The sequence below is a fragment of the Plecotus auritus genome, assembly GCF_963455305.1.
Source record: "Plecotus auritus genome assembly, chromosome: 2".
NCBI lineage: Eukaryota > Metazoa > Chordata > Mammalia > Chiroptera > Vespertilionidae > Plecotus > Plecotus auritus.
In genome coordinates, this window is record NC_137771.1 from 18,117,558 (window position 1) to 18,140,725 (window position 23,168).

A 23,168-nucleotide genomic window follows, 5' to 3' on the forward strand; every position below is an offset into this window, starting at 1 on the left:
AAACTAGGGAAAAATCCATGTTCCAGGGGTGGCAGGATAAAGAGGAGCCAGAGAAGAAGTGACTAGAGAGGTGAGAAAAGATCCAGTGGACCGCCTTATCACAAAGTTACTAGAAACGGGTGGCAGGGATGGAAAAAGGACCCGAGACTCAAAGGAGAAGTAAGGGGACACCTGCAGCAATAGGGACTGAAGTTAGACTGGGGGTTGCCAAGGACATTTCAAAGAATAAAGGCTTTCCCAGGGACTCTACAAATAAGGTGGATTCTCTGTGTCTGATACATTTTAAGGGCGGAGCCCTCCCCGGAGACCAGGAGAACAGGGGTGTGCCCAGATCTGGCTCTATAATTAGCACCACCTCTCCGAACCCTAAACCAGTCCCTCCAGGAACTGAAAAGCTAAAGAACGTACTTGGGAGGGATTTCGCACCTGGCTCTACGGCCCAGCCCGGTGAAGTCCCGTTTCATCACGCAGCTGTAATGACTCTCCGGGCTGTCACTCTCGTCCGGTATTGTCAACAATCTGACTAAATCCTTTTGCAAAAGTTTGCAGCATTCGTGCGGGGCTGACTACAGCTCCCAGAGTTCCTGGGCGCTTCTCGGCGTGGATTGGCTGAGCAGTCGGCTCCTGAGGAGGGTGTCGCCCCGCCTCCCTAGGAAACAGGCATCTGATTGGCTGCTGCTTGGGGCTTTTGTGTCCCGCCCTCCCCCAGGGACCGCAGCGGGCTAGAGGCGCTGCTGGTGTCAGAGCCCTGCGAAAGCTGGCAGTTCCGCGGCGGGGATGCCGAGCAGCGCCGTGTCCGCCAGCAGCCCTTGCCACTGCGGACTTCAGAGGCACCCCAGGCCGTGAAAACCCGCGCGCCGCGGCCAATCCCAGGCTTCCGAGTCCATTCGCCGCTCCAGGAGCCGGACGCGAGGAGAGTCCAGCGAGGCAGCGGCCGTTCCTGGACTCTGGGAGCGTTCTGGAGCCCTGAGAGACACCCCGGGTTCTAGAACCTCCCCTGCGGCCCCCGGTCCCGGCTTCCTGAGTGTGTCCGGCCACAAACCCCTCCGGTGCCCGGGTCGGCGGCCAGCCGCGCCTGGGTCCTGGCGCACACCATGATCGTTGCGGACTCTGAATGCCGCACGGAGCTGAAAGGCTACCTGCCGTTCTCCCGGGGCGGCGGCGGCGGCGGCGGCGGCAGCAGCAGCAGCCCGGGGGCTGGAGAGGTAAGCAGCGGCCGAGCCGCGCCACTTTTCCCTTGAACCCCGAGCCCTGTCCGAGCTTCGGGCTAGCCTGAGCTGAGTCGGTGCGCAGGCCCCCCTCCCCCCTCATTTCCTCCACCCCCGGCTCGGTAAGGAGGAGTGGAGCGCGTAAACCTGGAGTGGGGTTGCATCAACTGGCAACCTCGACCCTCTTCGCCCCTCCTCTTCCCCCAGGGTTGCGGAGCCCTTCTGGGCTCCCTCGGACTCCTGGCCAATGAAAGGAGAACCTTCTCGAGGTTGCCTGGGGTTTGGGCTCTGGTCGTGGGAGTCGTCAAGTCCGGGCAAATCTCCGCCGCAGCGGCCCGACCACTCCTCCTCCCCGCCCCCTACCGAAGATTCCCTTCCTTGGGCTGGGGCTGGCGGGCAGACGACTCTTTCTAGGTAGGATGCGTTCCCGCTCCAGTCCCCCAGCGCGGGGAATGGGGCATCTGGGACTGGCCAACGAAGGTTGACCTCGTTCCCCGCCCCACCTGCACCCCAATTTGGAAGGGGGCGCAGTTGCTTCCGGGCCTTGGCCGGCTACCGGGTACGCGGCGACAGCGGCGGCCAAAGCTCTGGAGAGAAGGCGAAAACCCTGGCCATAGCTCCCAAATCAAGCGCGGATTAGGCTGTGCCCTACTAATTGGTCTGAGGTCTCAAAAGTTTGTTTCGCAGGGACTCCCTTTGCAGGGAGGCTAGGAATAAGGCTGGGCCTAATCTGACAATTCGCCTCCCCTTCTCCCCTGCCCCCACCATCACCACCGCCATCGATAATGGGTCTTATAAAGTACCTATTAGATTCCAGGCTAGGGTTTTGCCTCTTCTCTGAGTCCTCCTGACTAAACTAGCAAAATGCTAGTAGGAGCTATACTGTAGTCCCATTTTACAGGATGAGAAAATTGAGATCCAGGAGGGACTATGGAGACGCTTTCTTCGCTAACACCACAGAGTAGCTCATTTTTTTGGCCTGGGTGTCTCTAGGATTTCCGAATGTGCTTGGCACTACAGGGAGTTTTGTTTCTTTAGTTTCCTGGCCTGGAGAGTGGCACAAGGGTATTACTGCGGTTGGGAGACAGACACTTGCTAGTACTAAATGGTGATCCTGGGAAAATGGCTGGGCTTCTCTGAGTATCATGGTTTCTGGGGAGGTCCTGCCTCCAAAAGTGAGTGGTTTGTCCTGCATTTTCTGTTACTCTGTTTACCCGTCCCCACCATGGTTTAGGAGCCACAGGTGGAGGAATAAAACCTGCTTCTGCCCATTCTCAGCTGTGTGACTGACCAAGTCACTCCACTCTGAGTCTGTTTCCTTCTTTGTGAAAAAATGGAAAGCCCGGCTGGCATGGCTCAGTAGTTGAGCATCGACCTATGAACCAGGAGGTCCCAGTTTGATTCCCGGTCATGGCACATGCCTGGGTTGCGGGCTCGATCCCCAGTGTGGGGTATATAGGAGGCAGCCTATCAATTATTCTCTCCCATCATTGATGTTTCTGTCTCTCTCTCTCTCCCTTTCCCTCCCTCTCTGAAATAAAAAATATATATTTTTAAAAAATGGAAATACAGTAAGTCCTCATTTAACATGGTCTATAGGTTCTGTGACTTTATGCAAAATGATGTATAAGGAAACTAACCTTACCATAGGCTAATTGATATAAGCAAACAATGTTGAATGAAACAATGTTATTTATGAATGAACCTGGTGTAATATTTTTTTAAGATTTTTTTATTGATTTTTTAGGGAGAGAGAGAGAAGCATCAATGGTTGCCTTCTGTATGTGCCCTGACAAGATCAAACCCGCCACCCAGGTATGTGCTTTGACTGGGAATCAACCGGCAACCTTTCAGTGCACAGGACGATGCTCAACCTACTGAGCCACACCAGCCAGGGCTGTAATATTTATTAAGAGCACCTAGCCCGGTCCGAGTGGCTCAGTTGGTTGAGCACATACCTGGGTGGCGGGTCCAATCTCAGGGCATGTATGGAAGGCATCCGAACCATTTTTCTCTCCCTCTCCCTCTCTCTAAGCATATCCTCAGGTGAGGCTTAGAACTAATAATAATAAAAATAAGAGCACCTGGGCAGAGCTCTGAGTTCATGTACTAGCCCTCCCACTCACTTGCTGTGGGAACTTGGCCAAGTGATCACTTCTCAGATCTGCATCTTCCTCCCTTTCAGATTTGATAGTATCTCTGAGGGACTGTTGGGAGAATTGACTGAGAATACAAAGGCCAAAGCACAATATCTGGAACACCTTGTCAAAAATGCTAGCTCTTGTTAGAATGTGGCCATCATCCATTTATATCTCTTTTCCCCAGAGTGTCTCACAGGGTGTGTTTGAGGGTGTTCCTCCTGCCTGAGGTGAGAGTTGGTCCATGCCTCTTAGGGACAGTGCCTGGGAAGTGGTCTGGGCAAGCTATGGGGGAGTGGCCTTTAGATGGAAGAAGCCACAGGTCTGAGAGGGGAAAGTGGGTGATATCTGAACCCTTTCCACATATTTTCTCTTAAAGAGGACCTTGGGAAGATGTCTGCGTTAGGTGGATTCCTTAGAAGACAGCAAGGTGCGGAACTTACAAAGCCGGGTAGCCCAAGGTCCAAGGGAAGACCCACATGTATGGTCCTCTCAACTACCATCACTTCACACACCCTTTCAAGGGGTTTATGCCGTTAGACACTTCACTCTAGTATTGGTAGTATGTGTTCAGAGCCCTATTAGGCTCAAGAATCACTTCCTCAAACATCATTTCCTCAGGGACGCCTTTCCTCCCCAATAGATAAGGCCCCTCTGCATATACTCTCCCAGTCCCCCTTCTCCTTTGTAGGAGCTTTTTATCCCAATTATAGTGTGACAGTTGTATAATCGGCCATTTCTTGTCTGTTGCCCTTGCTGGGCTAGAAACACTCCATAGGCCACATCCCCAGCACTGTTCTTAGCACCTAGTAAGTGCTTGTAACTATTTGCCCCTCTTGGCTTAGCTGACCCTTGTGAACTGTGCAGGCTTTGAAGTTCGATCTGAGCTGTGCTTGTCTGGAACAGGACTCAGAAAAGCTTCCATGAGTGGTCTCTGAAGAAGGGATAATAGGACCTGTTTCCCTCCACATGGTTGGGAGAAATCAGCCAGATCAGATGTGTAAAACACTTAACCTAGTCCCCGCCCATAGTAAGTTTGAGGCACCAGCACACTCCCCTCCCCCAAGGCTGGTCAGAGGCTGCTTGGCTATGTATCACTCTCAGGTGTAAACCCAGGCATGTCTCTGAGTTCAGCAGACCACAGCTGCTCACAAGGTAGGGGTGAGGGTGGGGTAGTCTCTGCCCTTTCCCAGCTGGCAGAGTGACTTTGAAGGTGTCTGTAGCTGAGTCCTGGGGGTTGCAGGCTGTGGATAGGATACCAGGAATAAAGGCTGGGGCTACTCCAAGAAGCTGAGTTTAAATCTCAGATTGGCCACTTGTCATCTGGTACTTAACCTTTGGAACCTTAATCTTTCCTCAAGTGCAAAATAGAGACCCCCACCTCCACACCAAAACAGATGAAGATTAGATGGAAACTGTATACAAGTGTCTAAGCTAATATAACAACTAGCATTTAGCAAGCACTTAAATTAGGAGCCAGGCACTGAGCTCTGAGGTGGTTATCCTCTTTTCACAACTTGCCTGAAACCCTCCCTGTTGAGTGGCCACTCAGAGGGCTGACTGGTTAGTGTTCTTGCTGCCCTGAGGGACCCCCTCAGTTGGAACCATAGGAACAGTAACCGGTGATCTTCCCTCTGCCCATTCTAGCTGTGTTACTTTGGTAGGTCACCTGCCCCCTCTGGTTTCCTTTCTTTAATCTGTAATTTGGGGGTGGGGGATCTTGCCTTTATCATGTGTGCTGAAACTGCACTGTCTAATATGGTGGCCCTTAGCCACATGTGGCTATTTAAATTTTGATAATTGTTTTAAAAATTAAAATTCAGGTTTTAGTTGCACCAGTGACATTTCAAATGCTCAGCCCCCATGGCTAGGGGCTACCACCTGTGACATGCAGATAGACTATTCCTTCATTGCCGAAAGTTCTGTTGGACTGCTCTGTGCTAGACACGGGTTAAGAACAGGGAACTAGTTCCAGTGTGCACCCTCAAGGTAAGAAACGACGAAGTATGACAGGTGCTGTGATTGGGGGTACTGGATTTCTGGGGATGTAGGCAGGGAGAAAGAGCTCCTCAATCCTGGTGAACCCCAGATGCAAAGCCTTGGGGCTGTTGAGACCTTGAGAAGTTTAGAGAATGGGAATAGTGTCTGCTGTTGAAGAAACCTGGTTTGGATCCCAACTTTGCTACCTCCTTGGCTGAGTGACTAAAAGTGACTATCTCTCTGAGCCTTACTCCTCATCTGTAAAACAGGCACCCTAGTCGTAGTAGTTCCTCCCTTAAAGTGCATGTGAAATACTTGCTTAGCCAATGGTAACCACAGCTGTTATCTACCATTATTATTATTGACTTCCTGTCTCAGGGAATAGGGGAGAGCTGATTTGGAGGCATCATCTCTTGGCATCTCCTGCCCTGTCTGCTTCCTCTGAAGTTCTGGGTGTCAAGGTCAGAGAAGCATTCCTAGTATCAGAACTCCGGGTTAGAATCTACTTGGTCTTGCCTTCAAAGCTTTGCAATTTCTGTTCTGAGTGGAATGCTGGCCTGCTGCCTAATCAATTCATTTAGATATTTGATATTTAGATATCAACTCAAAAGTTACCTCGTCCTGGCTCAATGGTTTATCTGTCTACTCGGCCTACAATATTGCATATCACCCACCCCTACCCCATCATTGCTTTATTTAATTTACTTCATATAATCTGTTATTTGAAATCCTAGTCATAATTTGTTTATTTGCCTTTTTCTATTAGATTGTAAATTCTGTGAAGGCTGAGACTTTGTCTTTTTACTCCTGTACTGTTGCTACCTGAAATGTAGTCATCAAAAACATTTGTTGAATGCACAGATTAATTTTGGCTCCACCTGGAAAGCTCTTAGCCCACTGCCTTACACACCCTGGCTATAAACTATGCTGTGCCCACCCAATTAAATTAGAATTGCTGGAGGCCGGGCCTTACATATATATATATATATATATATATATATATATATATATATATATATATATTATTTTGTTGTTGTTGTTGTTGTTGTTGTTGTTAATCTTCACCTGAGGATATTTTTCCATTGATTTTTAGAGAGAGTGGAAGAGAGAGGAAAAGACAGAGAGAAACATTGATGTGAGAGAAACACATCTATTGGTTGCCTCCTGCATGCCCCGGACCAGGGCAGGCCCGGGCCTGGGTCCAGGCAGGAAAGGAGCCTGCAACCAAGGTATGTGCCCTTGACCAGAATAAAACCCAGGACCCTTTGGCTCACCGGCTAATACTCTATCCACTGAGCCAAACCGGCTAGGGCGCACTGGCATTTTTTAAAAGCTTTCAAAGGGATTCTAAAGTACTGCTTGGGTTGAGATGCCATTGTTTGAAAAAACAAAGAGGTTAATGATAGCTGATTTCTATTAAGTGCTAACTGTGGTAGAGGTACTGAGGTAAGGGCATTATCTCATTAAATCCTTATGACTACCCAGTAAAAGTAGGTACTATTAGCCCCATTATTTGTTGAGGAAACTGAGGCTCACGTAGGTAGCAGATGGTGGAGATGTCATTTGAGCCTAGGCAGTTGTTGTCAGAGCCCCTATCTTGTACTGTACTCCATTAGCATCATCCTCATCATCAGGGCTGAAAATGGTTGTTGGATCCAGACTTATCACTTAAGACCCACAGGTTCCTTTCCTTGACAGCTCACGGGGCAGACCTTAGAGTGAAATGGGACTCCCAAGGTTGTCCCCTGTACCTTGCTAGCACTCTAGTGGGCCCTCTATCCCCCCAACCCCCAAACCCCAGTTCCACCCTGCCCTTCCCCACCCCACCTGGCTGTGGTTTTCTCTCTGTCCTCACATCCCCTGAGGGGGAGGCCCTTTTTGTGGAGTCAGCAATTCTTATCTCCCCACACAGAGCTGTTAGGCTTTTTCTCTTTGGTGAGGGAGGAGGGGAAGCTGAAACAGGAGTGCTTGGGGCTTCTGCTGGTTTCTATGGTAGACTTGGACCTCCCTGGCCTGGTAGCTCCCAGAAGTGTGGGTTGAATCCCTTTCTCAAAGTGTGGGACCTGAGAAATCAGCCCAACTATCTTCTTTGTCCCAGCTTAAGGCCCAGAGAGTTTAGGTTACTTTCTCAGAGGCACACAGCAAGTTAGTGGCAGAATTATTCACATCGAGGACTTCCAGGTCCCATTGTTCTTTCTTTTGTCCTCTTTCAGAGCCCCAGAGCTCTGCCTTCCTCCGGCAGGGGGGGGTGGGGGGGGTTGGCCATCTGAGAAGGAAGGTGCAGTTATAGTATTTAGTTCCTGGACAGGTAGGTCCATTGGTAATAAGTCTGGATTTTAATGAGATAGGGAGTTATTTCTGTCCAGTGAAGGTATAACTGCTTCGGGTAATCTCTCTCTCTCTCCCTCTCTCTCTCTCCCTCTCTCTCTCTCTCTCTAATCCTCACTCGATATTTTTCCATTGATTTTTAGAGAGAGTGAAAGGGAGAGAGAGAGACACTATTGATGTGAGAGACACATCAATTGGTTGCCTCCCACACGCACCCCGACCAGGGCTAAGGTTTGAGCCTGCAACCAAGGTACATGCCCTTAACTGGAATCATACCTGGGACCCTTGAATCTGCAGGCCAATGCTCTAGCCACTGAGCTAAACCAAATAGGGCTGGGTAAACTCTTTCTAAGGCTAGGCCAGTGCTGAGAGCCCCCCTTGCAGTTATTAAAACAAATGAATAAGTAAAACATCCTCTGTGAACCTCACCTCTAGGACTAGGAGCAGATTTAGTGAGTACATCATTGGTGGTTTCCAAAGAAGCTTCAATACATGCATGTCAAAAGAGCTGCTACTGTCAGCCATGTATGCCCTGTCCTGATTCTCTTGAAATCTCTGTGCTTTCTTTGTGTTCTTAATTCATAGGCTGGTATGAATGACCTGGCCCCGCTCTCCACAAAATGTGATCTGGTACTAGGGAGACCTAATTCAGACAAGTAGAAGACAGTGTTTTCAGAAGCAAAAGCACTGGGAATTGTGGGATCACAGATGAGGGTCCGAAAGAAGTTTCCCAGGCCCTGGAAGACTGTAAAAGTTAGCTCTGCAAAAGGAATGACTAGTGGGAGGACAGTGGGCCTGAGTCACTCTAATTTATCTCAAAGGCTAAGGGAGTCGGAGGCAGAGTTTTAAGCCAGTTGATCAGATTTGCACATAAACTTTACTCCAGCTGTAGAAAGGTTGCCCTCTTTAGAAACCACCAAGGTCACATACTCACTAAATCTGCTCCTACTCCTAGAGTTGATGCTCAGGGGGCATGTTTTATTTATTATTTTTTTTGTTAATTTGGTAGAGGAATGGGTAGGATAGGGCAGGGAGACCATAGGTGAGGCTGTGGTTGGTAGTCCCGACAAGAGATGGTAGCGGTGTATGAGGTTGTGATGGTCGGAGGGATGAAGAAATGACAATTTGAGAGAGACTGCAGCTGCCTCTTAGGAATCTAGGGTAACCTGGCTTCAGGATGTAAATGAGGGGGTTGTTGTATGGATTCTCCAGGGCTGCCAGGAAGGTGGTCTCCTGGAGATACGCAGTATGGTGGCTGTGTATTCCCCTTTCCCAGGCCCTCCCTACCCAGTACTGGGGCTCCCAAGTCACTGCCCAGTTTCTGAAGAGCTAAGCCTGTGGGGCGAGCTCTCTCTCTTGTTTGCTCTCTCTCCACCCACCAAACAGGTGTATATCTCCCAGATGACTCCTCTATGCAGGGTGCACCAGAAAGGAGGTTTTCAAAGTTCAATGTAGCCCCTTGGGTAGGAAGAGAAAACTAGAGAGAGCACTTTCCTTTGAGTCCTCTCTTTTACCTCCAACTAACCATGATGTGTTTCCTTCTAGGAGCAGAGGATGAGGTGGGCTCGGGGAGGCCCTCGAGGACCCAGCGCCTTCATCCCAGTGGAGGAGGTAAGCTTGGAAGGGCTTAGGAATTGTTGGTCGCTGGGAAGAAGGGACATGTAGAACACTGAGTTGGTGAGGAGGGTCTTTTCCTGTCTCTTGAAATAGCCGTTTTGAAACTGTCCCTTCAGGTTCCTGACTCATTTAATCTACAGAACAGCTCTAGGAAGCAGCAAATTAACCCCATTTTGCTGGGAAGAAACAGGCTTAAAGAGATAAAGCGGTAATAATACAGCAAGTAATGAACAAACTTTTGATTCCTAGAACAAGGCCTGCTTTTCCTCAAGAAGATAGAACCATCTGTGTTTATCTTCTCATTCTTGACTGTGCATATATTAAAGTTTTATTATACTTCAGAAGTATATGTTCATTATAAAAAACTTTTCCAATGTTTCAGAATCTCCTCCGCTGAGAAGTAATCAGTGTTACTTAACCATTTGCCATTGTTTTCTGGCGGTTTTTTGTGTGTTTTTTTTTATACAGAACCAAGGTCATAGTTTACAGCATGTTTTTTGGGGAAGTTTATTGTTTTGTTCTGTTTTCTCACTTAATACAACAGAGACCTCTTTCATTTACTGAGTCAGATCATCTATTCATTTTTTTCATGTTTTTAACAGATAGCTATTGGATAATTAATCTGGGTCAGGTACTGTCCTGCATGCTGGGGATACCACAGATAGTAAGACAGACAAAAATCCTTACCATCATGGAACTGACATTCTAGCGTAGAGTTGGTGTGTGGGGGTGCCTTCAAAGCACATGTGCAGAAAATTTTTTAAATAATAGTTTTCTTCTTTTTCTTTGGAAACAACTGTGTTTCCTTGTCCTCTTTTCTCTCCTAAACGTGTAGGCTAAGTAGTTAATAAACTGTGTGTTGTTTTTTTGTTTGTTTGTTTTTTTGTTTTCTAAATTATGTATAATTTATTTTATTTTTTATTATTTTTAATTTGATAAATCTTTATTGTTCAGATTATTACAATTGTTTCTTTTTCCCCCATAGCTCCCCTCCACCCTCTGCCCTTACCTCCCCCCGACTGTCCTCATCCATAGGTGAACGCTTTTTGTCCAGTCTCTTCCTGCACCCCCCATACCCCTTTCCCCCTGAGAATTATCAGTCCACTCCCTTTCTATGCCCCTGATTCTATTATATTCACCAGTTTATTCTGTTCCTCAGGTTTTTAATTCACTTGATTTTTAGGTTCACTTGTTGATAGACATGTATTTGTTGTTCATATTTTTTATCTTTACTTTTTTCTTCTTCCTCTTCTTAAAGAATACCTTTCAGCATTTCATATAATACTGGTTTGGTGGTGATGAAATTCTTTAGCTTTTTCTTATCTGTGAAGCTCTTTATCTGACCTTCCATTCTGAATGATAACTTTGCTGGGTAGAGTAATCTTGGTTGTAGGTTCTTGCTATTCATCACTTTGAAAATTTCTTGCCACTCCCGTCTGGCCTGCATAGTTTCTGTTGAGAAATCAGCTGACAATCGTATGGGTGCTCCCTTGTAGGTAACTAACTGCTTTTCTCTTGCTGCTTTTAAGATTCTCTTTGTCTTTTGCTCTTGGCATTTTAATTATGATGTGTGTTGGTGTGGTCCTCTTTGGATTCCTTTTGTTTGGGGTTCTGTGCGCTTCCTGGACTTGTAAGTCTATTTCTTTCACCAGGTGGGGAAGTTTTCAGTCATTATTTCTTCAAATAGATTTTCAGTATCTTGCTCTCTCTCTTCTTCTGGCACTCCCATAATTCTGATGTTGGTACGCTTGAAGTTGTCCCAGAGGCTTCTTACACTATCTTCAAATTTTTGGATTCTTTTTTCTTTTTGCTTTTCTGGTTGAGTGTTTTTTGCTTCTTTGTATTTCAAATCTTTGACTTGATTCTTGCGGTCCTCTAGTCTGCTGTTGGGTCTCTGTATATTTTTTATTTCAGTCAGTGTATATTTAATTTCTAGTTGGTCCTTTTTTATATCTTCAAGGGTCTCGCTAAATTTATCGGCCTTTTCTAGGATATTCTTGAAAAGCCTTATAACTGTGGTTTTGAATTCTATATCCAGTCGTTTGTTTTCCTCCATTTCTTTCGTTTGTGATCTGTTTCTTTGTCTCCGCATTTTCCTTGCTTCCCTGAGTTGGTAGGGTAGCTTTGTGTGCTAGGTTTCCTATATGGTCCAGTGGGTCGGCCTCCCCAGTTAACCTGAGGTGGACACTCTTGGTGCACCCCTTTGTGGACTGTGTGTACAGCCTTGTTGTAGTTAAGTCTTGATTGTTGTTGGTATCACTGGGAGGAATTGACCTCCAGGCCACTTGGCTGTGAGGATCAGCTGTGTCTACGCTGGGAGAAGTTCGGTGCTGGAGACAGCCTTATAGGATTAGACTTGCAAAATTGCAAAAGCCTCTGTGCTTAGCTTGGATGGGGCGGAGTCTCAGGGCAGAGCAGACAGTCTTGGCTTCCCGTCAGCCCTGCCCTTGCGCGCGCGCCTCCAGACCTCTGCCTTCCGTGGCTCCCCTGAGTTTCTGCCTGACAGTCCAGATTCCCCCCATAAGAGCGTGGGTCCCTAGGGGCTCACCCGGAACTGGGGTTCAGTGCAGTCGGAACTAGGGTTCAGTGCAGTCAGGAGCTTCCGACTCCCTTCCGCTAGGGAATGCCTGCAGCAACCTCCGCATTCAGTCTTCTCTGTGAGCACTCTTGCGCACGCCTCCAGACCCCTGCCCACCGCGGCTCCCCTGAGTCTCCAAGTTTCCGTGTACCTTTCTCTCTACCTGACAGTCCAGGCTCCCCCTGTATGAGCCTGGGTCCACGGGGTTTCACCCAGAACTGGGGTTCAGTGCAGTCAGGAGCTTCCTTCCCCCTCCCACCCGAGGAAGTCAGCCAGGCACTCAGCCGCCCTTCCTCTCTGCGCTGCGTGTCTCCATACCTCAGCCCTTTGCCACTCCTCTGATTCTCCATGTGCTTTTCTCTTTCCTTTTAGTTGTAGAATTTCCACTCAGCCAGCCTTCCTGTGGTTCTGGATGATGTCCGTTCTGTCTTTTAGTTGTAGTTTTGAAATTGTTGTGCGAGGCAGCAGTTTAGGTGCTTACCTATGCCGCCATCTTGGTTTCTCTCGTTAATGAACTGTTAACAAATGTCTAAGCCTTCAGTTCCCTCCACCCTTTGTAAATGAAAATAAACAACCACTAGCTAGTTATTCATGTCTGCAGCCCAGAATTTGAAGCTCAAGTGTTGTTCCTATATTTTATATTTTCATTTAGAAATAACCACTCCTGCCCTAGCAAGTTTGGCTCAGTGGATACAGCGTTGGCCTGCAGACTGAGGGGTTCTGGGTTCAATTCCAGTCAAGGGCACATGCCTGGGTTGTGGGCTCAAATCCCCAGTGGGGGCAAGGGGGCGTTTGGGAAGCAGCTGATCAATGATTCTCATTATTGATGTTTCTCTCTCTCTCTCTCTCTCTCTCTCTCTCTCTCTCTCTCTCTCTCTCTCTCTCCCTCCCTCCCTCCCTCCCTCTCCATTCTTCTTGGAAATCAATAAACATATTCTTTAAAAAAGAAAGAACCACCCCTCTTTTATAATAAAGAAAAGAAATAGGCTTTGGGGTTCATCTGGATTTGAACCCTGGTTTTGTCATTTACTAGATCTGTAACCTTGATCAAGGAATGAAACCTCTCTGGGCCTTGATTTCCTCATCTCTCAGTGGAGGGAAAGTAGTGTTCACCTGACAAAATATAATGGGGAAATCAATGAGATAACTCAGGGGACGCTTAAACTCAGCCCTGGCGTGGAGAGAGCAATTGGGAAGTGTGAACTATTTTGCACCCACTTCCAGGGCTGTACGGTTTTGCACTGTTAAAACAGAAGCTCCATGAAGGCCGGAGAAAACTGTATTTTCATCTCTGTGCCTGAGTTTTTCTAACTAAAAATGGAGAATATTATTATCTCATACTTGTAAGAATTAAATGAGTAAATACATATAAAGTGCTCAAACCGTGCTTGGCACATTGTAAGCATTATAAAAGTATTGGTTATTGTTATACAAGGTATCTGGTAAGTATTTGATCACTTAATGAAATATCTTTTACTCTCTTATTCTCTTTTGGGACATGGTTGTTTTCAGTTTCTTGCTATTATAATCCCACTGTAATAAATGTGTTGGTCTCTTTGCGGGGAAGGATGGGAGGGGAACCCATCCTCTCCTCACCTTTGTTTGGCAGGTCCTACAGGAGGGAGCTGAGAGCCTCGAGCAGAACCTGGGGCTGGAGGCACTGATGTCCTGTGGGCGTGTGGACAACCTGGCAGTGGTGATGGGCCTGCACCCCGACTACCTTAGCAGATTCTGGCGCCTGCACTACCTACTGCTGCACACAGATGGGCCCCTGGCCAGCTCCTGGCGCCACTACATTGCCATCATGGTGAGCCTGTCTGACCCTGACTCTCCTAGGGGAGGCCACATGGCGGGGGTTCAGTCCACAAATCTCTTTGCTGGGACTTTCTGAACTGATTCCATAGATGAGGAGGAGGAGAGGAAAGCCCTGGTTTTATTTGACTAGAATTTTAGAAAAGAGGCATCTTTAGTGCCTGCTCCACAGCTTGGGAAACTGAAGCACAAAGGAGTAAACGACCTGCCCAAGGTCACAACAAGCCAGTGGCTTAGTAAGCCTTAGAGAAGCTATTTGACTTTGAAGTTCCATTTCCTCATCTGTAAGATGAGGATAAAGAGCTGGGGTTAGAACCTAAAGTTCCTGCCTCTCAGGCAACAATGAGGTCTATGATGTCACCTTCCATGGGGTACCCACCCAGAATAGGGCACAGAAAGAATAGCATGACCTAAGCTTACGCTACTGTATGTGCCCTTACCTCCATAGGCTGCTGCCCGCCACCAGTGTTCCTACCTGGTGGGCTCCCACATGGCCGAGTTTCTGCAGACTGGCGGTGACCCTGAGTGGCTGCTTGGCCTCCACCGGGCCCCTAAGAAGTTGCGCAAGCTTAATGAGATCAACAAGTTGCTGGCACATCGCCCATGGCTCATCACCAAGGAGCATATCCAGGTACAGTGGGTAGAGAGGCAGGTCCCCAAGGCAGCACAGGGGCCGGGCTGGGGTATGGCAGCTAGCCCAGGGGCAGGCACTGAGCAAGTCTGGCCTTCTTTCCTCTCCAGGCCTTGCTGAAGACGGGTGAGCATAGCTGGTCCCTGGCTGAGCTCATCCAGGCCCTGGTCCTGCTCACCCACTGTCACTCACTGGCCTCCTTCGTGTTTGGCTGTGGCATCCTCCCTGAGGGGGACCCGGAGGGCAGCCCGGTACCCCAGGCACCTTCACCCCCCAGCGAGCAAAGCAGCCCCCCCAGCAGAGACTCACTGAACAATTCTGGGGTAAGTCACTGGCCCGGGTTTGGGCGGGTGAGGAAGCTGGCATGGCCTGTCACCCCTGGACAGAAGCCACTGCTTCACTGCCTCACGGTGATAAGCCTTAGAGAAGTTACTTGACTTTGAAGTTCCATTTCCTCATCTGTACAATGAGGGTAAAGACCACTACTTCATCATGAGTTGTGAGGACGAGATGAAATAACCATGCCACTGGCCCCTCTACGTGTAGCTCCAAGACTTAAAGTCTCCTGGGTTTTACCACTTTCAAAATACAGATTTTGTTTCTTATTCTGTAAGTTGGCCTTGTTTGTTTTCATACAAAACTACAGGTATTTTAAAAGTCCCTTACCTGTGAGGGTAGTTGATGCTCAGAGAAGACATGTCTGTTCTATAGTTTGTGTTTTTTAAATTCTTGCTTGATTTTAGGCAGACAGAGAGAGGAACATGTATTTGTTTTTTCACTTATTTATGCATTCATTGGTTGATTCTTGTATGTACCCTGACCAGCGGTCAGACCCAGAACCTTGGTGTTATCGGGATGATGCTCTAACCAAATGAGCTACCTGGGCCAGGGCTGATTCTGTAGCTTCTTAAGCTTCACTTGGGGAAGCATAGACCATGAACTGCCCATTCAGAAAGGCCTGGCATGTGGGAAAGATGTGTGGAATTTCTTGGGGTGGCCGAGAGAGGAGTAGATGGTCATCTTTGGGTCCCCCTGCAGGGCTTCGAGGCTGCCCGAGACGTGGAGGCTTTGATGGAACGCATGAGACAGCTGCAGGAGAGCCTGCTGCGGGATGAGGGAGCATCTCAGGAAGAGATGGAAAGCCGCTTTGAGCTGGAGAAGTCGGAGAGCCTGCTGGTGACCCCCTCGGGTACGGGATCATAGGTGTCCAGGTTCCAGGGCCTGCCCCCTTCTTCTGCCATCTCTGTTGAGGTGTAGGCACCTCTGTGTACTGCATCTCTTGTTTTTTGGGGTCAGACCTGAGTTTGAATCTGGCCTGTGTTAGGCTTCCTGTCAGAGTGACCACTAATAAGTCACTTCCTGCCTCAGGGCCTGTCTCCTCACACATAAAGGATTGATGTGTAGGGTAAATGGAACAAGAAAAGCAAAGCTCTCCACACAGAGCCCAGCCCAGGATGCGTGGCTCCGTAAATAACTACTACTGCTACGACTGTTGTTATTACTGGGGGCCTCAACCCTGGGCCTGATTCGCCTCCTCCCATTGGAATCCTGGTTCCACTCACTGTAGGGAGGGGCTTTCTCTGGCCTTAGACTCTGCGTTGCCTGGCCCCACATTGATGATTACTCAGTAGTGAAGATCTCTGTGCTCCATACCTTGGCCTCACTGTGATCTCTTTCTGATATTCTCAGCTGACATTCTGGAGTCCTCTCCACACCCAGACATGCTGTGCTTTGTAGAAGACCCCACTTTTGGATATGAGGACTTCACCCGGCGAGGGACTCAGGCACCCCCTACCTTCCGTGCCCAGGTGGGCTCTCCCCACTGATCTTGGCATTGCTCCTGATTTACAATCAAGGAGTGGATGATTTGAGTGGAGTACCTTCTCTCCCTCAAGATTCCTTGAGGGAAGTGGGAGACCCTGGATCATGAAGGGACCCATCTGTGCCCTAAGTGCATGCCTCTTGGTTTCTCCAGCCCAGACTAAGCAGTAGCTTAGATTTGTGGTGTGGAGAGGTGTGCTCCAGAGGATGGGATTTCTCTGGCCAGCCTTGGACCATTTATTGACCCCTTCCCACGTTTCTCAGGATTATACCTGGGAAGACCATGGCTACTCCCTGATCCAGAGGCTTTACCCGGAGGGTGGGCAGCTGCTAGATGAGAAGTTCCAGGCAGCCTATAGCCTCACCTACAACACCATGGCCATGCACAGCGGAGTGGACACCTCCATGCTACGCAGGGCCATCTGGAACTACATCCACTGCGTCTTCGGCATCAGGTAAGCACACGTCTCCTCATCCAGAACGTGTGTGCACTGCAAGTCCTCAGTTTACACTCACAGTGGTTTCCTTTGTTTTTTTCTTTTCCTTTCTTCCTGCCTATGCTATTTTTCAAAGCAAGTTTTTTTTTTTAAAATACATTTTATTGATTTTTTACAGAGAGGAAGGGAGAGGGATAGAGAGCTAGAAACATCGATGAGAGAGAAACATCGATCAGCTGCCTCCTGCACACCTCCCAATGGGGACGTGCCCGCAACCAAGGTACATGCCCCTGACCGGAATCGAACCCGGGACCCTTCAGTCCGCAGGCCGATGCTCTATCCACTGAGCCAAACCGGTTTCGGCTCAAAGCAAGTTTTTTTCTTTGCTGATTACAAAAGATAATAAATGTGCCCACCAGCCACGCCCATCAGCCAATCAGGAGTGAGTATGCAAATTAACCCAACCAAGATGGCTGTGGCCACAGAGCTAGCAGGAGGCTTGGGTTTCCCCGGCAATGGAGGAAGCCAAGCTTTCCGCACACCCTGACCGGCCTAGGCCTCCACTCAAGGCTACAAAGTTTCAATTATAGAAGATAAATAAATCCCAGGTACCAGGGCCTCTGCTTGGGCTGGCCTGCAAACCACCACAGGCCCCTTGCCCAGGCTGCCCCATGCCCCAAGGGAACCCCTACCCTGATCTGGGACACCCTTCAGGGAAAACCAGCTGGCCCCCACCCGTTCACCAGGCCTCTCTCCTCCTATCTAATAAAAGTAATATGCAAATTGACCATCAATCCAACACAAAAGATGGCTGACCCCATGTGGTCAAAGATCCTGCCCCCATATGGACACAAGATGGCTGCCACAAGATGGCCAGCAGGGGAGGGCAGTTGGAAGGGACCAGGCCTGCAAAGGAGGGCAGTTGGGGGTGATCAAGCCTGCAGGGGAGGGCAGTTAGGGATGACCAGGATGGCAAAGGAGGGAAGTTCGGGGCGACCAGGACTGCAGGGAAGGGCAGTTGTGGTGGACCCAGGCCTGCAGGGGAGAGCAGTTGGGGGAGACCAGGCCTGCAGGGAGGGCAGTTAGGGGTGACCAGGCCTGCAGGGGAGGGCAGTTAGGGGCAAACAGGCTGACAGGGGAGCAGTTAGGCATCAATCAGGCTGGCAGGGGAGTGGTTAGGGGGTGATCAGGCTGGCAGGCAGAAGTGGTTAGGGGCAATCAGGAAGGCAGGCAGGCGAGCAGTTGGGAGCCAGCAGTCCTGGATTGTGAGAGGCATGTCCGACTGCCCGTTTAGGATCGGGCCTAAACGGGCAGTCGGACATCTCTCTCGGGGTCCCAGATTAGAGAGGGTGCAGGCTGGGCTGAGGGACACCCCCCCCCTCCAGGTGCACGAATTTCATGCACTGGGCCTCTAGTATATATATATAATCAGAGAGAGAGAGAAAGAGATAGAAATACCATTGATGAGAGAGAATCATTGATCGGCAGCCTCCTGCACGCCCCACACTGACCAGGAATCAAACTGTGACCTCCTGGTTCATAGGTCGATGCTCATCACTGATCCACGCAGGCTGGGCTGTGACATTTTTCTATATTGCTTCTTCTCTCTTACGTAGTTGCTTTTGTATAGATGAAATTATAATTTCATTTAAAAATATATATATATATTTGATGTTTGTAAAGAGATGCAGCCTAATTTTTAGTAAATTTAGAAAACATAACAAAAAGAAGAAAATAAAAACTATCCATAAAAACCATCCTTTCTTCTTCTTGTCAGTATTTCCTTCCTGTCTGTTTTCCATGCACAAATAACCAAAACATACATATAATTTTATATGTGTCACTTATTTTACTTAATCAGACATGAGCATATTTTAGTGAACCATGATTCTTTTCTCACTTTTCTCATGTAACAGTTTAGTTCAAGCATCAAAAAAAAAAAAAAATCCCCCAGTTTTTAAAAGGGCATAAATGTTAATTTCTGTGTATTCCTAACTATTAATCATATTTCACTGGGTAGGTTGAATTGTACTTAATTGGCTGCCATCCCGCTGGCCATTGTCAGGTTTCTAACTCAGAGGAGACCAAGGATGGATAGGCACAGGCTAGTTCCTGCCCAGCTCTCAGATCCAGGATCCTCCATTCTCCAACATGATCCTTGTTCTGATACCTTTGTCTACTGAATCTGTCTTCCAGTTTTTAACCAATCTTTCCCATCCACACTGATTTGAGATGACTCACTGGCTTACAGGACTGGCGAATGATAAAGAAGCTTCTAGACTGCTCACCAACTTGCTCTTTGACTTGAACAACTTAATTTTCTTCTCCAGGCCTTAGTTTGCCCATCTATAAAATGAGTACCAGCTCCCTTTTGCCCTTTCCACCTTCCTTCTCCAGGGTAAATACTTGCACTCACCTCCTGTCCCATCTTCCATGGCCTTTACTGCAAAGTAGTAAATATGACCTTGGAGCCAGGTAGAGCTGGATTTGAATCCCGTTCCCACCTGTGTGACCTAGGACAAGTGACTTTACTTCTCTGAATCTCAGTTTCATCTACAAAACGAGGCTGATGAATACAGAATATTGTATGTAATAGTTTTGTATACAGTAGTGTACAATAGTTTCAAGGATTCCTTGAGTATATGTTTACATGGTACATAGTTGATACCAAATAAAGCATGCTTATTCTCTATTCATTCCTTGGTCTGTGATATATGACATCAGTTATTTTTCTAAGAGGAACCAAGCTTCTAGTTGCTTCCTCCCTTCTGCCTTTTCTTGCTACTCTCTGTTCCTTCTTTTATAGGGTGGGGCTGGAAGAGAGGAGCTAGTTCTGGAAGCTGAGGGTGAGTGATGCTGTTGCGCCTTTTCATCTAGGTATGACGACTATGACTACGGGGAGGTGAACCAGCTCCTGGAGCGGAACCTCAAGGTCTATATCAAGACAGTGGCCTGCTACCCAGAGAAGACCACCCGGAGAATGTACAGACTCTTCTGGAGGCACTTCCGCCACTCAGAGAAGGTATAGAGGCAGGGTGGAACTGGATAAGCCTGGCCAGTGGAGAGGGCAAGGGGTCGACCCAATGAGGTACCCCAGACTGAGTCTGTACTGCCAGGTAGGAAACCTGGGTATATTGTACTGGGTTTAAGTACTCCACGAAATGATTTCAGACTCCACTGATTCACCCATAAGATGGGAATGTGCTTTGCAGGGTCCTCCATGGCAGCCAGCAGGATCTGGGTTGAAATCATAACACTGTCACTCAGTAGAAGTATAACCTTGGGCAAGTCACTCTGCCTCCTCAAGCTTTTTTATTTTGACAATGGGAATAAACACTACCTGCATTTCGATTGAAAATGAATGTACATCTCCAATCCCAAACAGGTGCTCAGTGGTAGCTCCTATTTTAGCTTTGGGGGATAAAGAGATTAGTCACAACAAAGATGAATATGCTTGAAATTCCTGAGCAGTCCTTGCCCCAAATCGCTGAGAGCCTTAGGAAATAGAAGGATGAGATGAGTGGTCAGGGATGGCGGCAATGTGGGAGGGATGGGATGGCGAGGACTGACATCATTTGCTGACAAGCCCTCCTCTGTGCCCCAGGTCCACGTGAACTTGCTGCTCCTGGAGGCCCGCATGCAAGCCGCCCTGCTCTATGCCCTCCGTGCCATCACCCGCTACATGACCTGACTCTCACACAGGACCTGGGCCCGGAGCAGCTAACTCTCGAGGCATCCTCCTCTCTGCAAGAACTTTTTGTCTGGAGACAGACCCGATCCCTTTCTGTCCCACGCCCACCCACCACACTCTGGGGGTGGGCTTTTGTGTGAGGTGCAGCACCCAAGCCACACCCTATGTTTTCTCACTGGAATGGACAGGATCTCTGGGATCTCAGCTTTGGCCCTGGGAGCTGGAAGAGGACTAGCATATCCCCAGGGGCCATGCCCTCTTCCTACCCCTGAACCCAGAGGCAGAAGGCACAGGAAGTAAAATGGGCTGAGTTCGGATTTATGTACCTCCAGGTTGGGCCCACCACAAGTACTGTGGCCTTCCTGGACTGGAAAGGTCCCCGGCTGGCCCCTGAGGGAGAGGGGCAGACACCTCCAGGGACTGACACTCCAAGCAGCTTTCCTTTTCCTCCATCATTCCAATCCCATTACCTCTCACCTGCCATTAACCCATCAATGTGAAAGTCAGGGTCACAGCTGGTCTGTGCATCCGGCTCCCCAAAAACCTGTTCAGTTGGGCAGCCTGAAGGCCCCTTGTTTCCTGATGGCCCCAATCCTATTTCATTTCCTTTGATCTCCTCTGACCTCCCACCCTTTTCTCCCACACCTGGTGGTGTGAGGCCCCAGGAGAGAGACCAAGCACATCAAAAAAGTAGATTATCTCTAGAGAATTTGAGTAGCTTTGTTGGTCACTTTGCCTTTTGAAGTGTAGGGAGTATTAGATTATAAATTCTCTGTATGTTGGTCCTTTATGGATGAAGTCCAAACCTCTTCAGGGCCTCACCTCTAAAGGTGTGAGGAGGAGGACGGGGGCAATCTGTTCTCCCCAGAGCTTGCACCTCTCCTGTCTCCTGAGCTCTACTGCAGATATTTGCCAAAAACTTGATCCTTTCTAGGTGGCACATGGCGCAGTGGGAGAGCTCGGAGACCCCAGGGTTTTTCGGGCCCTGCCACTGGCCAGGTGACCGTGACTCTGTTGCCAAACCTCCTTGACCCCGATATTCTCTGTTTCAGACTAAGGGGAGGGGATACTTTTCATGCCTGAGTCTTCACTCTGGGTTTCTCAGGCCAACCTGCCAGCAGTGAACTGCAAATCGTGCAGGATTTTGAAGGTCCTCCGGGGACTCCCACTCTTGCAGTCAGTCTCCTGGCTGCCTTCCAAGGACCACCCAGAATCTGTCCCCTCTCCTCAGTTTTAGGTGGATGCAGCCAAGGACTGACCCCAGGCACTTTCTATAGCAAACAAGCTGTGAATTATGACTTCCCTTGCCTTTCTTCCGGCAGTATGTGCCTCCTCTCTGACCCGTTAGGAGGTGACTGAAGAAAGGCAAGGGCCAAGATGCTGCTTGCTTCTGACCCTCCTCTCTGGGGTGGGGCAGGAAAGGAGCCTGGTCAGTGTGCCACATTTCATACCCATGCAGGCATGGGGAAGCGACTGGCACCCTCAGACCTCAAAGCCCTCCCTGCAGTGAAGCTGGGCAGGAGGGAAGAGGCCCCAGCCTGGGTTTGGAGTCTAGAGAGGACATGATGACTCTGTAAATGTTCTGTGGGTGGATAGGGAGGGGTATTCAGTGTTCAAGTGCAGAAGTCTTTGGCTTTGCTACCAGTTCTGTATAATGAGAAATAAAAGTTCACTGAGGTTTTGTTTTGTACTGCTTGTTAATGGGCTATTTTTCTATTTCCTAAGGGTCATGGTTCACCTCTTAGCAGGAAGCTGTGATTGCATCATGGACTTGACCTGCTATCCCCAACCCTACTGGGCACTTGTGCCCAGTGACTGCAGGATTGGGAGTGGTTGGCATTGAAACTTCTGTACCTTTGGTATCTAGTCCTTTCACCCATTTGTAGCAGGCCAGGCACTATGGAAATACAATGGGCATTTTGTGTGTGTGTGTGTGTGTGTTTTGTTTTGTTTTTGTTTTTTTTTTTTTTTCACTAAGCCTGGCCCTTAACTGGGTACTTGGAGGCCATTTCTCTGAATATGCAAGGGAATTGGGACAGAGGTAAAGTGACATTGTTGAGACCATGTAGCTAGTAAGTGGTGAAGCCCGATTCCAACTGGGGTCTGCTTGACCCTAAGGCCTGGGCATTTAACTTTCCTATTTTTTCCACTATTAGGCTCCCCCTGTGGCAGAGGCAGGCTGTTTGAGAATCTCTGGGGGCTCCCCTTCTGTCCCCTGCCACACCACATTATGCTTATCTGCTTCTCATCCTTCCCTCTCTAGCACCAAGGAGATAGAACTGGGCATAAGGAGTTAGATGTGACTCTCCCTAACCCCAGGCAGTGCCATTCAGTAGCTTTTGAACTCGGCACAGGCACTTCAGTAAGCTTAGGATAATCACATCATGACTAAGAGTTAAGCCCTCTCCTGCTGTCTTCCCTACTTGCCTTCAAAAAGGAAAATGGCCTCCTCCAGGAAGCCTTCCCTGATTGACTTCATGTTCCCTTTTCCTTCTACCCTTTTCATTTTTGCAGTGTTCTCACATTTGTTCTTCCTTCTACAGTCATTTAAGAGGATGTGAAAGAGTAAATCAGATCTGGAGTACAAAACTTGGATCTGGTCCTGATTCAGTCACTTATCCTGGGGCAAGGGGATGCAGGGAGGGTGTCAATCAACTGCCTCAAGTTTCCTCTCCCATGAAAACGGCATTTTCATTTCCAGGTAGCACTATTGAGTGACTGTTGTCAGATGTATTCAAATTTAATCTCTTTTCACAACAACCCTGGAAGAAAGGAGTGGTGTCCCCATTTTATAGAAAAGGAACTTCAAGGGAGAGTCTAGGGAATATCAACTTAACAGACTGACCTGGGGTCAAGTTCCAGCTTTGACATGTAATGTCTGATCATAAGCAAGTTACTTCCATTCTTCCGCCTCAATTTCCTTATCT

The 23,168-nt window shown here is 48.5% G+C and overlaps 1 protein-coding gene across 1 annotated transcript; it reads left to right on the forward strand.

Annotated features, from left to right (window-relative positions):
• The first annotated feature begins 373 nt into the window (after positions 1–373).
• Positions 374–21,931, forward strand: SESN2 (sestrin 2). The gene is made up of 10 exons (XM_080658217.1): positions 374–1,205; positions 9,200–9,265; positions 13,459–13,656; positions 14,110–14,292; positions 14,403–14,615; positions 15,331–15,481; positions 15,982–16,100; positions 16,378–16,568; positions 19,428–19,572; positions 20,155–21,931. Exons 1-10 carry the CDS (start codon positions 1,095–1,097, stop codon positions 20,239–20,241), a joined length of 1,464 nt encoding a protein of 487 aa, XP_080514343.1. The 5' UTR covers positions 374–1,094; the 3' UTR covers positions 20,242–21,931.
• The last annotated feature ends 1,237 nt before the right edge of the window (positions 21,932–23,168 follow it).